General features: G+C 40.3%; 1 protein-coding gene and 2 long non-coding RNA genes across 4 annotated transcripts in view; all 3 read right to left on the reverse strand.

Moving 5' to 3' along the window:
- Nucleotides 1–301: 301 nt before the first annotated feature.
- Nucleotides 302–3612, reverse strand: LOC140517700 (uncharacterized). The gene is made up of 2 exons (XR_011971733.1): nt 2940–3612; nt 302–2004 (listed from the first exon to the last, which is right to left on the reverse strand). It is a non-coding gene; the product is annotated as an uncharacterized lncRNA (long non-coding RNA).
- A 644-nt stretch (nt 3613–4256) lies between these two features.
- LOC140517702 (uncharacterized) lies at nt 4257–10764 on the reverse strand. Its single transcript, XR_011971734.1, has 3 exons — nt 10682–10764; nt 5556–5606; nt 4257–4338 (listed from the first exon to the last, which is right to left on the reverse strand). It is a non-coding gene; the product is annotated as an uncharacterized lncRNA (long non-coding RNA).
- Nucleotides 10765–11420: 656 nt separating this feature from the next.
- Nucleotides 11421–17096, reverse strand: part of PTGR2 (prostaglandin reductase 2) — a 62038-nt gene continuing 56362 nt past the window's right edge. For both annotated transcript variants that reach the window (XM_072629166.1, XM_072629167.1), the window contains 2 exons: nt 12772–12811; nt 11421–11808 (listed from right to left, as the gene is read on the reverse strand). In XM_072629166.1, the coding sequence (XP_072485267.1) occupies nt 11744–11808; nt 12772–12811 (105 nt within the window). In that variant the 3' untranslated portion in view covers nt 11421–11743. The remainder of the gene's footprint in view (nt 11809–12771; nt 12812–17096) is intronic.

Consider the following 17096-nt stretch of genomic DNA (forward strand, 5'->3'; position numbering starts at 1 on the left):
ATAGCAAACATGACTGTGAATAGTTTTGTATATTCATTTCTGGGGTAGGTACTGTATGTGGTATGCACATGTGGGATATACAAGGAAAAGACAATGTGCCTTAGAGTTCCATACCATCTAACTAGGGAGACAAGATGTGATAGAAAAACCAAAAATAGGAGACAAGTAAATGTTACATCACTGTGCCTACACTATCCACCATCAGAAAGCTATCAGGGAGACAAATCAATAAATCAAGATGCACTTGTTACCCAGCCACCTAGTGCCAGATACTGTGATAGGCTCCATAGATACAAAAACAGAAATAAAATAATCCTTTATGTATAGGAAGCTGACATACAAGATGTTCATATATTAGGAAACATAAACGTATATAAAAATACAAATTATTACAGTTTTATCAACTAGGAGAATGAGAAAAGCATGCCTGAAGAAAGTGACACTTGAGAGAAGCTTTGCAAAAGGGTAGGGCTTTCAACAGGTGGGGGTGAGGTGGGGTTCGGGGCGGGGGCAGGGGGATGGCATTGCAGACATGGGAGATAGCCAGGTCAAAGGCCTGTACAGAGAAAATGGAAAGTAACATGCACAAACCAAACAAAAGCTAGTCTGGATGGAGACTAGTAGGTATGAAAGGGAATGAGGTATAATCAGCTAGGAAATATATTCTGGAGCCAGACTGGGAAGGGACCTAAATGCTTGAGTCCAATGTTCAAAGTGACTCAAGTTTAGTCCAGTAGACTATCAGTCTGGTAGCTGAGTGGAAGACTGAGTAGACAGAAAAGGATTAGAAGACTATCTTAATAGTTAAGGTGATGAGGTCTTGAAAAACTAGGGCAACTGTGAATCAAGCAGATAAAAGAGGATAGATACAAAAAATATTGTGGAGATAGAGTCAATCTGGCAACTGATTGGATGTGAGGCATGAGCTAAGAGAGTGACTCTTAGGTTGTGAATCTGGGTGACTGGAAGAATGATGACACTCTCAAAGCAACTGGTTTTAACAACTGCTTACTGAAATACCAGTTTTTTCAACACTAGTCGTTTGTTATTCTGGAAAATTTCCTAGAGTCAACTACACCTGCTTTTCATTTCTTAATGATAACGTGTAAAACTTGCCTCATGCCTAAAACCTTTACCATCTCCTTCCAATCCAGAAGTAGCAGCCAAGTCCCAAAGAACTCTGTGATAGCCACTTAGCTTCTGCCATCCTTCTTACTGCATTCCCTTAAGAGTCCCTTTGAAAATCCGTATTTCAGTCTCAGCTCTTCCATTTTTGGTAACAAAGTCATCCAGCAAATGCTCCTACTCCAACAGTATTTCTAATTCTTGCCTCTCCCATGTCTCCACTATCTTCTTGGAACTATCAATGACTTTAGTCCTGGTCACAGAGGGTCAGTCTGGTACACAGGCTGGAATAATGGGCCTCAGGGATGACACAGTGGGCTCTGTGGTAGCACTGCCCCAACATCCTCAGAGGCCTGTAAAAAGGCAGTGACCAAATGATGGAAGCCTGAGAAGGTTACATCCAAGCTGCAGCCTAAGCTATTGCTGCTTCTGCTGGCCATTTCCCCAGGATAATCAGAACATTCTTCCTCAAGCTCTGTCAGCATTGCAGTGAGATTCTTCAATTTCTCTGAAAACTTTTCCAGCATACCCTCCCTAGACTTTAGAAGCAGACTGACTGGTCTGTGAATGTTTTCCTCTGCTCCAAGGATAGGCTCTATGGCTGGAAGCAAAGGGCTTAACTCAAGTTCTAGGATCTCCTAGAGAACTTCCTCAGCAACATCTCCTTCTTCAGACACTCGTGGAAATTCTCCCCACATTGGAGAAATTATTTTCTTGATGAGGCAAACTTCTAATGAGATTTATTAACAGATCAAAGAAATAGAGTTGTATCTTTGCAATGGGACAGTCCTTCATGGGATTCTGGTAGTCTGGCCCATACAACATCAGTTCATGATGGAGTCATTTTTAACTACTCATTTTTTCTTCAAGTTGGCATTCCTGTAAAGTGGTAAATGACTCTTTAAATTTATTTATTTTAGTTTTTAACATTCACTTCCACAAGATTTTGAATTCCAAATTTTCTCCCTATCTCTCCCCTCCCCCATCCCAAGATGTCATGCATTCTGATTACCCCTTCCCCCAATCTGCCCTCCTTTCTATCTCTCTACCCTCACCCTCTTCTCCTCAATTTTCTTATAGGGCAAGATAGATTTCTATACCCCATGGCCTCTGTATCTTATTTCCCAGTTGCATGTAAAAACAATTTTAACATTCATTTTTAAAACTGTGAATTGCAAATTCTCTCCCTTTCTTTCTCCCCACCTATCCTCATTGAGGAGGCAAGCAATTCGATATGTTATAAATGCAAAAACACTTCCATAACAGCCATGTTGTGAAAGACTAACTTTATTTCCCTCCATGCTAATCAGTACCCTGCCCCTCCATTTATTCTATTCTCTCCTTTGACCCAGTCCATCCCAATCTGCCCTCCCTTCTATCACCTTCCCCCCACCTCCTCCTTAAAAGATTCCCATCTCCTTTCCTGCAGGGTAAGATAGACTGCCACACCCAAATGAGTGACTTACGTTTTTTCCTCCTTAAGCCAAATATGATGACAGTAAGGTTCACTCATTTCCTCTCACATTCCTCCTTGTCTCCCTCAACTGTAAAAGCTTTTTTGCCTCTTTTGTGTGAGATAATTTACCCCATCCTACTTTTCCCAGAACACTCCTCTTACCCCTTAATTTTACTTTTTAGATATCATCCCTTCATATTAAACTCACCCTATGTCTTGTCTCTCTCTGTATGTATAAATCCTCCAACTACCCTAATACTGAGAATGGTCTTAGGAGTTAACAAATATCATCTTTCTATGTAGGAATGTACACAGTTAAATTTTACTAAATCGCCTATGATTTCTCTTTCCTGTTTACCTTTTCATGCTTGAGTCTTGTATTTGAAAGTCAAGTTTTCAATTCAGCTCTCATTTTTTCTCCAGAATACGTTAAATTCCTCTATGTTATTGAATGCCAAATTTTTCCCCTCATTGATTACATTCAGTTTCGTTGGTTAAGTCACTCTTGGTTTTAATCCCAGCTCCTCTGACCTCCAGAATATCACACTCCAAGTCCTCAGATCCCTTAAGGTGCAGCCTGATAAATACTGTGTATCCTGATTGTGGTGCTACAATGTTTCTTTCTGCTGCCTGCAACACTTTCTCCTTGATCTGGGAACTCTGGAATTTAACCACAATAGTCCTCTGAGTTTTCATTTTGTGATCTCCTTCCAGAGGTGATCAGTGGAGATAAACCTCTCTGGAGACCTCGGACATCTCAGGGCTACTGGGCGCTCCCACAACAGGCCCCCGCAGCGAGGGGCAGACCCCCGGGAAAGGAGTCTTGGGGGGCAGCGTCCCTCTCCCTTCTCACGTTCCATTCGGGGACCTGGAGCTGCACGGCAGGGGGGCTGTCACCCGGTACGGACCTAGACGGGTCACAGGCAATTCCTGCTCTCACCTACAGGTCCTGAGGGGCCAGCAATCAAAGGTCCCTGTGCCCCTACAGAAAAGGGGCTTCAGCCTACTGCCGGAAGCAGTTGGAGCGCAAGACAGGAAGTTACACCCTTCCCCCCCCCCCCCCCCCCCCCCCCCGCCACAAGCGGACATCATCACGCCACGCAGGGGAGGAGCCAGGGATGAGGGCGTGGTGGACACCCTTCAAAGGCGCTGGCTCATTGGTTGGAGGCGGGGTGGCGGGGGCGGGCTCTAACCCTCTCCATCCAATCAGTCACCAGATCTAGTCTCTCCTACCCATTCACTACGTCTGTACTCAAAACACAGCGCCTTGGAGTCTGGCACGTCTTGGGCACCGAGGTTATAGATGAGGAAACTGAGGCTGCCTGAGCTTAAATGACTGACTTAGCATCCCAGCCAGTACGTGACCGGGCGGAATTTGAACAGAAGTCAAGTACCCCAAGTACAGCGTTCTTGGCATCATTATCTGTTAAGTACCGGAGATACTCCTCCCGGGGCCCCCATTTTATTGGGGGTGACCCAGCCTGAGGTTTCAGCTGCGTCAGTTGTACGACACTCAGTAATTCCTGACGTTCATAAAGTGCTTCACATGATACCTTCTTTTTTTGTATCGTTTTTGATTTTTCCACAAGAACCGTGAAGGAGCAAAGTCAGATAGTTGGATACACACTTTACAGGTGAGGAATCAGACGGAGATTAAATGACGCGTCCGTGACCGCACCGCTGTGAAGTATTTAAAGCAGAGACGAACCTCAGGTCTCAGTTCCAGACGCAGTTCAGAGGTTTGTGGGTACGGTTTCCTACAAATCAGTGCGTTAGAGCTACAAAGGCTATTAAAGTTCATCCAGATGAACTCCCCCATTTCACAGATGAGAAAATAGACACTAAGAGATTTAAGGGAAGAGCCCAAGGTCATCACACATGTCTTAAATCAAAAAATGAAACTAAGTCCTGGTTCTAGATCTGCTGACAAGCTAGTTGTTTTTCCTTCTACGCTTTTCTGAGAGTACTGATAAAAAATTTTTTAATTCCATAAAATAACTAATAGCCAAACTTATAAATCCTACGGTTAGTATATTTTAAACAGTAGAGCACTGGACTTAGAGTCAAAATAACTGAGTTTAAGTCCTGGCTCTGTCACTTACATGAAACAAGTTACTTTACCATTTGGGCTTCAATTTCAATTTCAATTTCAACAATTTCAATTTCAATCTCCTACCTTTCATCTCTAATGTTAGAATCACACTTGACAATGAAAGGTATCAGGGACAATTTATTAAGACAGAGTTGGAGGAATTGAACTTTTCTAGTCAAAAGTGGACTCCACTCCTCTTGAGGAGGAGGGAGTGTTGAATACAGAAGCCAGATCAGATATATATTGTTAATTCAGAACAAATTCTCCCATCAGAGAATGGATTGGTCCCATTCTCTTTCAGGTCACAATCTTCTGTACATGCCCATTACATATCTTCTTGATATATTTTCCCCCTTTTCTAACACAAGAATTGTGCCTAATTTTGTGGTATTTCTCCTCCCTGGGTGGAGAAGTCAATTTGCAAGTACAGGTTTATTAAGAAAGTTCGGTGAAGAAAAGCTTTCTGCTAGTCATTGATCCCCAACTGGCTTAGGCTAGTTTCAGATTTGATCTTTATCAAAAACTTTGTGGTTTCTGAAAGCCACTAATTGTTTTTTGATTGTTTGGGCCCAACTGCAATCTGCTAGCCTCTTTATCTGACTTGTTTTAGTAACTTCAGCAGATACTAATGCTACAGAAACAACTCTTTGCTCTCTCGTACATCTAACAGTCTGTGCTTCATTCCTACTAAAAATCAAATCGATTTCCAAACTTCAGAGCACTAAAAACTAAATATGCACAACTTAATGAAAACACACCTAAATGTACAAGCTTCCGGTTTGTTTTTTAAGTAAGCTTTATTGATGCCTTTAGTTTTTATGCAACCCAAGCCCCAAAGCCCATTGGTGGAACTCTCCTCAAAGGTGGAGACCAATGCCTTACCTCTCTGAGAGATGGTGTAACACCACTGATGGAGTGATGGGACTTGGACCCCTGAAACAGAAAGACCATGTCTTTGAAAGCAACCCAGTCTCTGAATTTTCTCATACATTTCAGCAGCCCAGATCTGTCACACAAGGCATCTGGCCCACCCTAGTCCACTAGGTGGACTTAATTAGGCAACTTTACTGTCCTTTTACTGTCCTCTTCACCCACGCCAGACTACTTAATAGATCTTTCACTGTGATTTTTCACCCACCCCAGACCACTCACCTCCTTTAGCTGTCACATGTGGGCCACCTTCTACTATTTACCACTCCTCAATTCCATCCTTCCAGATCTCCTCACTGCGTGTGTGTGTGTGTGTGTGTGTGTGTGTGTGTGTGTGTGTGTGTGTGTGTGTGTAAGTATCAATCTCACCTCCATCAAGGTATAGATTCACTAGGAATCTAGCTACGTCCCACTGACTAGAAGAAGGTTTCAGTCCATGAGTTCTTTCCAGGCAGACATCCCCTGGACTCACCACCACCACCAAAAGTCAGTGGAAGAAGAACAGAGGAAAGATTTCATAAGCGTCTTTGGGGTCTCTAGTCTCTTCTGTTCTTCCAATCCAATAAACATTTATTAAGCACCTATAATGCCAGTCACTATGCTAAGTACTGGGGGGATACAATTTATAAAAAGATAGTCCCATTCTTCATGGAGTGCCAAATTCAATCTGCAGTTTGCTTTTGTGGACACTAGAGGAACAATTTACACATAAGGAGATGGGATAAATGTCATCTCAGCTCCTCCCCATTATAGCACCATTGGGAAATGAGATTAGTTCTTAGGTGGTGAAAGACGGTACTTTGTTAATGCTGTTGAGTACTTTCAGCTGAGTCCAAATCTTCATGATCCCATTTAGGGTTTTCTTGGCAAAGACACTGGAGTAGTTTGCCATTTTCTTTTCCAGCTCATTTTAAAGACAAGGAAACTGAGGCAACCAGAGTTAAGTAACTTGCCAAGTTACAGGTTGCCATCCACCTGGAAAGAATTCATGCACTGGTAAACTAGTAAGTGTTTGAAGCCTGATTTGAACTCATGAAGATGAGTCTTCCTGATTCCAAGCACAGTGCTCTATCCACTACACCAACTAGCTGCCCCACAGACAGTCCTAGCTTTATGTAATTTCTCATTCATTAAATTCAACTTTATGTTAAGAATTGTGAAAGGAATCCGAATTCCCAAAAACCACCAAAGTTAACTTTACTATACAGTAACTATGCTGTCTCTCTCTGATCCTACCCTCAGCTCAGGGCTCCAAGGTCTCTCCAAAAACAAAACAAAACAAAAACAACAAGACTGCTCTAAGTGAAAGCAGAAGAAAGGGGGCAGGGAGACAACCATCAATGTTGCTGCAGCTGAGACCTGCAGGGCCAAGAGAGGAGACCTTTGTCCCTCTCTGCTCATCTGGCAACTGAGGTTGCTGAGAACTCAAAAATATCAGGGTACAGGGGGTCATCCAGCTGGAAAGAATTCATGCACTCAAACTATCTTCCAGAAAGATTTCTTTTAAGGCCAATAGGAGCAAGATTCTTAGGGAATCTGCAACTTATTAGGGGTGACTGATACAAAAAAGGGACAGTGAAAAGATCTGAATGGGATTAAGGAATGGTAAATGGCCTGGGGTGGGCCAGGTGCAATAGGGAAAGGAATAAAGTAGTCTGAGGGGGCTCAACTGGCCCCTTTAATCAAGTGGACCCTAACCCTTCCTCATGTCCTGAGATGCCCCCTCCTTCTACTGCTTATTTTTATAAGGCTTAACACCAGATTTGTTACCTGAGCACTCTAACTTTTTCTCCTTTGAAGTCCTCTTCATCCTTCTCTATTGCCCTATACAAATGCTAGTAAGGTGGGATACCCAAGAACTTATATAACATACACATAAATCTGTATCTAGTCCATTTAAAATTGAAAAAAATTGAAAAGAGTTAATGAAAATAATTGCAGGTACACAGGTGTGACACTGGTCCCCTAATTCTCTCTAGGCTTTCTCCCTAGACTGGAACTGGTGCATTCATTCTATTCCCTCCCACTCCAGCAAGTTGGGGTGATCCTTCCCAAGGCATGGCCATGGCCATACTGTTACTGCTTATCTTTAGGATCCTAACAGTAGCTCTGCTGAGGGGAAGAGGATACACTTCTACAACTTGCTTTGATTCTCATTTATACAAAGTAGTCAAAATGATACAGTCAACTCTTAAACACCAAATATTTACTAATCAAGAAAGCAAAGCACAAAAAAATCATTAAGACAGTTTTCAAGAGAAAGAAAAAGCTTAAATAGCCAAAATATACCAGTATACCTGCAATTCTGTGTCCTGTTGCCAAAAGGAATCCAACAATGAGTATCTACAATTCCTGAACTTTTGTTAATTTTAAACAGTTTGAACACCCCTCAGCTCAAGATGAATAATTCAAATGTCACTTTCTCAATTACCTGAAGAGATAAACTGATAATAGAAAGAGAAACAGAAGCAGGGCAGGGACTGCCTGCTGATGCATTTGAAAGCAGCAGAGGGAGCATGAGAAAATAAAAACAGCCACTTCTGGCTAAAAGAAGACAAGCAGCATCTGAAGGTGCTGCTGGGAGCTGATTGGAGAAGGCAGAATCCTGCTGTATGAAGAGCTGGCTGGGTTTCTCTGACTTGTTCTTTAGCATGGAGCCCTGAGAGCAGCATAAGGGAGCAAATATGGCAAGCTGAAGGCTCTAGAATTAGGGCTGCCATTTCACTGAAAGCATGTCATGCACCTGTTTAGAAGAAAAACTTAATGCTGCTTTTGCTGCCTAAGAGTTGTAGGGTAGTGGCTGCATCCAGCAGGAGAGTAGAGAGACCCAGAAGAGGAGGAGGTAGGCCTGGATAGCAGGTGAAGTACAGAGAGTTTAAACTCTTCAGAGTTGTAAGTTGCTCTGGGTACATGAGTTTCCTTCCAGTGCTTCACTAGTAGCTTTCTTTGTGTGACCACTTTCTCCCAAGGACATTATATGTATTGGTGGGAGAATATGCCTCAGTTTTATATGTACACTGCTACATTTTCAATATTCATGCTTTTTTTTTCACTTGAAAATGTTAGAAGCCTAAAGATAAGTAGTAACAGCATGGCCATCCCTTTGGAAGGACTACCCCAAACTGCTGGAGTCAGTAGGAATAGGATGAGGCAGCTGCAGTCTAGGGAGAGAGTCTAGGCAGAATTAGGATAACAATGCCACACCTGTGTACCTGTAATTATTTTAATTAGCTATTTTCAGTGTTTAAAAATTAAAAATGGATTAGACACAGATTTTTGTGTGTTGTAAAAGATAAAAAAAGTTACGTTTCCACACAGACAAAGGAAAGAGGGTTATTCTTTTACAACTCTTTGCAGAAACAATTCTCAGAATAAGGGGAAAAACAGGAAACCAAGCACCAGAAACCAGTTCTAACGAGGTCTGAGGTTGGGACTGGGTAAGTAGGTCAGCTAGGCTTCAAGCAGGCATGCTTAATTACTTCATGAATATTAACTTCTCCCTGGGAGGAGCTAAAGCTCATTTACATGCACATGCAATGTACATGGAGGGAGGGGCAACATATGAAGGGGGGTAACATGAAGTAGTTGTACTGGGAAGGTGTGCACCTCAGAGTACTCAGCCAATGAGGAATTGATGGAGGGACTTCACCTTTCAGAAAGGGATACATTGGCTTGCTCTCGCTTCTGTAGGTGTATGGGTGCCTAGGCTATAATACACCCACTTCTTGCAAGGATCCAAAAAAGTTAAATGAGCCTGCCTCATCTACATCAGGAGTCTTTGTTTTTCCTTTGAAAATTTTATTCCTAACAGTGTGTTGCATAAAGACTTGTGTCTTTGCTACACTTTGCTACATTTTAAAGACTTTGCTATGAAGATTCTGCCCCCTTCCAAAAGCCCTTTCAGTTCTTTTCAATATATGGTGGAAAGGTGAAAGAAAACAAATATTTCTGTTTTCCCTTTATTCTTAATACCTGTCATTTCATTTGTTTTTAAGGAAGGCACAAGATAGTTCCTGGGTGATCTATAGCCAAACTACAATACCTTAGCTTGAGTTTAATATACATTAAAAATATAAGCTCTGTTGTCCACAGATGCAACTCTATGCCTTGTTCCAGAATGCAACCAAAGAATAAGTATCCATAATTTCTGTACTTTTTCTAATTTTAAACACTTTGAAAACCCCTCAGCTCAAAGTGATTGGTAAGGAGATAGCGCAGTGGAATTAGTGTCATAAATATGAGTCTAAAATTAATGTAAACATCACTTTCCCATTCATTTTATGTTTCAATGCAGTTTAATATTTTCTACAAATTAAAAGGCTATCTGTATTGTCAATGACAATACAGTGTTATTTTTGTGTTCATCCTTTGTTGCCAAAGAGGACCATGCCATCAGAGAAATGATGATGTGACTCGCACTTGACTTTGTTTTGAGTGAGGGAGGGCTGTGCAGGTCACCAGCCTCACTTCTCCTCTGGAGCCATCTGAGTCAGTGACCAGATATTCATCAGGATGACTGGAAATGGCCAAAATGCAATGGGAGACCTTGGCCCCTGTACACCAAGTTCTATTCTGGTATTCTCTTAGGGGTAGGTAATGCCCATTCGGTGAATAGGCCTGTTTAAGAGGTTGTCAGGGGATGAACTATATCAGGCTGGGAGAGCAACAGCAACAGTTACTATTGACAATCAATATGAAGCCAGGAGGGTCCAGAAAACAGCCCGTAAGTGGAGCTTGGTCAGGGCCCTAGTGTTGTCCAATCAATGGGCTTCACAATTCAGTAGGTTTAAGGTTTTGGGAAAAGAAGGGAATGGAAAGGACAGGACAGGACAGGACAGGACAGGAAAGGAAAGGAAAGGAAAGGAAAGGAAAGGAAAGGAAAGGAAAGGAAAGGAAAGGAAAGGAAAGGAAAGGAAAGGAAAGGAAAGGAAAGGAAAAGATCTTTAACTGGGCATCCTCTGACCATCTAAATTTACCTTTCTTTGGAGAGAAGGACAGGGACAGGGAGACAGACAGGAGAGAAGGAGCTCAGTTACCTAGCTAGCTGGGTCCCCATTCAGGCAGCTGCAGCTACTCACAGGCTCTTGTGTTTGTCCATCCTTGCCAAAGAAGACCATGCCATCAGAGAAATGATGACATGACTTGCACTTGACTTTGTTTTGAGTGAGGGAGGGCAGTGCAGGTCACCAGCCTCACTTCTCTTCCAGAGCCATCTGAATCCAGTGACCAGATTTTCATCAGGATGACTGGAGATGACCCAGGATTCAATGGGAGATCTCGGCCTTTTTAGGCTAGTCCTTTTGAGGTACTCACTTAGATGGAAGTAACTGCCCATTGAATGAACAGACCTCTTTAAGAAGCAGTCAGGGAGTGGCCCTTTAAATGAGCAAAAGAAAAAAAAATTAAATCAAACTGGGAGGGAAAGAGAAACTGTTACTATTGATAATCACCATAAGCCAGCAATTAAGTGGAGTTTGATGACAATATAAGCACAAGTGGCTCCTCTAATTTCTTAACGGCCCAGGGAAAGTACACTCAGTGAGATGACACTGCTACAAAACATAATCAGGCTCAAAAGGAAAGTGTCTCTATTTAGGCTCCAATCAGACAGTTCTTAAAGTACTCAAAGACTTGAGTTTATTTACCTTCTTTAACACAAACACAACCGAACAATCTGAATGTAGTCAAGGTGGATTTTTTCAGGAAGCCTTAATGATAATGTTATAAAATAGCAAGAACTCTGTTCCCACCAGAAAGTCAATAATTAGTGATGAATCAAAAATTACCTGAGGAAGTCCAAAAAGTTCTAGTACAAAGTAACTTCTCAATTATTATTTTATTTGGAATATTAAAAAGTAGTAATAAAATCTTCTGTGGATTCAAAATATCCCATACAATCATCATACATAATGCTAGCTCCCAAAGGAACATGGGGTATATATTAAAAGCTGTAAGAAATAATTATCATTAAAGCTTCTAAGAAGCTATCACCAATGCTGTAGAATATGAAATAAAATAAGACAAAAGTTAGTTTAATTAATCTTATAAATCTATTAAGAAACTTTGTAATTTCTCTTGTTAAAGTTGAAATTTGCTTGATGTTCTTCTTCAAGTGTAATCCAATGAAAGGACAGAGATTTCTATTCAGAAACATGAACAATTTGCTTCCCAATATTGCCTCCTGTCATCATGGATTGGAAGGCAACTGAAAAAAAAAAACATAAATTATCTTGAAGAATTAGTGTGAGTTATGTAATATCACCAATTATACAAATAATTGTTTCAATAGCTCAAAATAACATTATATATTCATATATCAAAAAGAAGTTTTATAATTCTGAATGATGTCCTAAATGATTATATCAATTTTGAAGCACACAAATTAGTCCAGATCAAGCTAAAAATGATTTAAACATTACTACCTGAACTGAAAATGTCCATCTGTTACTGACTATATTCATTCACTGTAAGCTCAGGAGAGAAAATAAGTAAAAAAATTTTGAAATAATCCCTTGTAAAGAATATAAATAACAATGATTATAAAGATGAGTAAATGAAACTAACATCTCAACTTAAAAGACGTAGGACTTTTGTGTAAATGTGGTATTCTGAAGAGTAGTTGTTTCTACAATACTGACCATATGGATTTCTCTTAATGCAAAAATAATTCATTTTTTCTAATGGAAAATAAAAGATTTCAGAAAATAAAAACTTTAAGTAACACAACTCTAGAATAAAGTTCTGCTGGCTAGGTACATGTCAATATATTTACCAAAGAAGGGTTCAAGAGAATTTTGAAAACTATGCATGTAGGGACAAAAAAAAAAATCTATTTTCGTGAGAACTAATTGAATATTTTCCCCAATCTGTGAAAAGTACTCCTCATTCATTCTATAAAATGTATCAGCTGTGTACAAACTATATGAGGAACTCAAGAAAGAACCTCATAAAATGATACACACTAAAGAGAGATGTTCCTCTTAAATACCCTTAAGTTGAATCTTTGGTAGAGGTTAGATAAGTTCATATTTCATTCATATTACTGTAACATTTCCCAGAAACCAAAAATATGGCACATAGCACAAAGAAAGAAAGGAATGCCTGTAAAACTACTGTTTCAGAGCAAGAACTTATACTTGAATTATTAAAGAGTTTCTTATCATCTTACCTCCCATGTTTTCCAAGCCATTGATCACTGTCTCTCTGATCTACAAATCAAAATAACTGGAATTAATATTCTTTCTTCCTTTGCAAGAGCAAACTATTTAGCACTTTCCCCTTTAAAGGTATACTTCAAATATGCAACACATGAGCTATAAAAGCATGGAAATTATATTTTTATGAATGAAACCCATATTTCTCCATTAAATAATATTATGACTTTGTTTCTTTCCCCCTCTCATACTCTGCCCCCAAGCTTCTCTGCGAAATAAACTAATATATTTTTAAAAATTTTCTACCATATCAAAGCAGTCACAACCAAATATAATCTTTATTGTTATTCAGTCATTCTCAGTAGTGCCCAACTCTTTGTGACCCCATTTGGGGTTTTCTTGACAAGATACTGAAGTGATCTGCCATTTCCTTCTCCAGTTCATTTTACAGACAAGGAAACTGAGGCAAACAGTGCTAAGTGACTTGTCCAGGATCACACACAGAGTAAGTGGCAGAGGCCAAATGTGAACTCATGAAGATGAATCTCCCTGATTCCAGGTGCAGTATTCTATCTGTTGTGTAACACAGCTGCTCTGTAAGTTTTGTAAAGATAACTTTTAGTAAGAATAATTATATATATGTTTCTATTGTATAATTTAGAATTTTTACATTAAGTAATGATTTTTTAAAAGTAGGGGTATATGCACATTTTGAATAGCTACTTTCCCCCAAATAGCCAAGAAATTAACTGATTTATTCTTAACAAGTGCCTTCTAACTTCTGGCCTCCTTTCCCTCCTATATTTTAATGAAAGTAAACTGTTGGATTAAATGATCATTAAGAGATCTTTTCTAGTTAAGATGCCTTCTGTGAACCTCCTGCACTCTACAATTACACAGGTAGAGACCATGAGTGTAGAATAGTGTATATACCACCAGATCCACTGGGTCTTCAGTGGTTATACTGAACTGCTTTTCTTCCCCCACCCCCACTTATTCTTTGTTACAAGGCATGGCTCATTGGGTAGGAAAGTGGTTTAGGGTATATTCAGAAATTATTTGACATTAAGACAAAAAAAATTTTTTTTAAAAAGAAATCCTGCCATGAAAAAAGTTTTCTTTGAAATACTTTTGGCACTCACTTCTTCCTCACCATTTTCACTGCCACCTGAAGGGATATGACAAAATATGGAGGGGAATAAAGACATATCCCAGGCTTTGCTTCGCTACTTCTGAAGGACCAAGTATCAGATTGGGTGATAGAAACATCAGGGCTACAGCACAGAGGAGAATACTTCCAGCATAGTCACCAATCCATAATGAGTATCAAGGCTGTCAGTGGAGAAAGGTAACTAAAAGGTGACAAGATGGTGTCAAGATGGTAGAGTAGCAGGAAGAAGTACAGTGAACTCCCCAAGAAGCTTCCTCTAACTCCTCCAATGAGATACAGAAAATGTACCAGGCTTGACTATACATATTTGTACTGGATTTTCTTTTTCTTTTTTCCTCAATGGGCAGAGGGAGGAGAAAGAAAATTTGGAACTAGAAATAATTTTTTTTTGCTGTATTCACAGTGATCCACTACTACTGTGCTATAAGAAATGATGAAGAGGATGGTTTCAGAGAAACCTAGGAGGACTTGTATCAAGTATAGTGTGAAGTGAGCATAAATATGATATTTTATAAAATTACATTATTATTATAAAGACAAACAACTTTTAAAGACTTAGAAACTTGGATCATGGTAATAATTATGAACTACAGTTCCACAGAACTAAGGATAAAATGTTACCTGCCTCTTGATGGAATGTATAGTCCTTGAATATGAATATGAAGTGAGTTGGGAAAGATAGGTGGGAGCCAAATTATGGAGGGATTTAGATGCCAACCTGAGGAATCTGTATTTCATCTTAAAGGCAAATAAGGGATTATCAATATATGGAGTTGAAAAATGATATATAAGGAAGTATAGGTAGCAAGTGTAGGTAATCTTCTCTAGGAATTTAGATATGAAAAGGAGAAAGGATATAGGTTAGTAGACTAAAAAAATGGAAAGGTCAAATGAAGGCTTTTTTTAAAAATGGGGAAAGAGCTAGTAAAAAGGGTAAGACTAAACGTGGGGGGAAGTGATTGATTCCAGAGCTAAGAGGAAAGAAAGGTATCAAGCACTCAAGTACAAGAACTGGCCTTGGCAAACAGCTACATCATAGCAAAAGAGGGCCTGAGGAGATGGTGTACAGGGGTTCTGAGACATGACGAAGGAAAGAAGAAAGAGCTCATGGCAGATAACCTTTATGTTTTCAATAAAGAAAAAATGAGATTCTTTTCTAAGAGGGAAGAGTAGAAGATGGTTTAGATGGCCTGACGAAAGAAGAGAAAACATGGAACAGCCACTTGAGGGAGCAGAAAAAAGGTTTGTGTAGGGCATAGTTAAAAGCTGGCCATGTGGAAGGAAAGACTCATTGGAGGTAAGGCAGCATACATTTTGTGGACCTGGTCAGTGTGCTTGTGTGACTTCTTCCATCTGCATTCTTTGGTATTCAAAGGAAGTGTGAATAGGCAAATGCTGGGAGATACCCAGAGTTTGCCACATGGCAAATGGCCACATGGCTGCCACAAGATTAGAGACACAAAAGTACACAGAAATAGTGAGTCAACTATGGGGTCCAAACTGAAGGGAGGAAAGTGAGGCCAGTACAGCGATGATAGACTGAAAAGCAGGAGAGGGTAGGGAAGTTGTGCTGAGAACAAAGAGTAAGTTTAGGAGAAGTGAGATAACAGAAGAGACGGAAGGATAAAGAAGGCTGTAATGAGAGAGAATTCCAGAATTCCAGATTAAGGAAGCAGCTAATAAAATAGTGAATTTTGTGAGTTCTAAGATGTGACTGTTCCTGTGGGTGGGAGGAAGAAATGACAGTTGAAGAAGGTGGTGAATTGAGAGTTCCAGAGATATCAAGATGTATGCTCAAGTCCCTGAATATATGGGTAGACCAGGGGTGGGGAACCTGCAGCCTCAAGGCCCTCTAGATCCTCAAGTGTAGTCCTTTGAATTAAAACTTCATAGGGCTTGACAGAAAAAATCCCCTTAGTAAAAGGATTTGTTCTGTGAAGTTTAGATTCAGTGACAGGACTGCACTTGAGGACCTAGAGGGCCACATGTGGCCTCAGGGCTGCAAGTTCCCCACTCTTGGGTTAAACTATGGGACAGGTATTGAATTCTTTGAGAAAGAAAGGAGAATCACCTGGAAGCCAGGAAATGGCTGACTACGATTTGCATAGGGTAACAGAGATAGATGAAGTGGACTTCAAAGGAGAACAAGTTGCTGAGTAATGGGGTAAAGGGACCCTACAGATGAAGCAGTGAGGATCAAGGAGTACACCAACTTCTCTTGCTAGCCCAGTTGGAAGGAGCTCCTAGTTCCAGAGAAGATGGCCAAGGATGTAGTATCTATGAGAGGCAAGTTTGCATGATTATAAGAATATGGAAAGGATGCAAAAGGAAAGGATCTAGGGATGGGATTCACCAAGAGGTGGGGACTCCAGAAAGTATAACAGAATGGGAGGACAAGAAAACAGGCTGAGGAGGGAAAGAGCAAGGTAGATAGGCATGAGAGAGTAAAGATTGTTAGCAGAGGTCAATTTTCACCACAGAAGATGACAACCTCAATTACAGGGATATAGGAAACAGGAGGTAGGAGTCTGTTAGCCACAAGATATGGGAAGAACCAGTTCACTGGGTCCCATTTTCTCTGCTCCCAATATAACTGAGAATTCTGGTGCAGGGGCAGTTGCCATAGCTTATCATTTCTCATGCTGGGAATCTAGGATTATAGGCACGAGGTGGCAGGGAGCTCTATCTGAATGCCAGGGCAAGTAAATATCTAGTCTTCTAGGCTACCGTACCAGAATGAACTCTTAACTTCTCATCAGCTCCAGAGCTTATCCAAAGATAATGGTAGATGATGTCACCAAGAAGCTATCTTATAGGTGTTCAGCTCCTGGTAGACAAGTCCCTAGAAGTGACACCACTGATGGATAGGAGTTACCTTTGAGGTAGGCCCTCTACTGAATGTCTTACCTCCCTAACTAGATTGTAAGCCCATACACAAGGACTTTGTCTTTTAATTCTTTCATGTACTCTTCAGTGTCTAGCAAGTACAGTGCTTTATTCACTGAACAGGCATTCAGTACATACTTGAACCAACAACTGAGAATGAATAATGAGCCAGGATCAGATTTATCCCTTTTATCATATGGATAGATCTATTTATGGCCTCTATGCAGTGTCAGGTTCATTTTATTTTACTGTTAGTTCTCTATCAAAATACTTATAAATCTT

The sequence above is a fragment of the Notamacropus eugenii genome, chromosome 1 (assembly GCF_028372415.1).
Source record: "Notamacropus eugenii isolate mMacEug1 chromosome 1, mMacEug1.pri_v2, whole genome shotgun sequence".
In the NCBI taxonomy this organism is placed as follows: Eukaryota; Metazoa; Chordata; class Mammalia; order Diprotodontia; family Macropodidae; genus Notamacropus; species Notamacropus eugenii.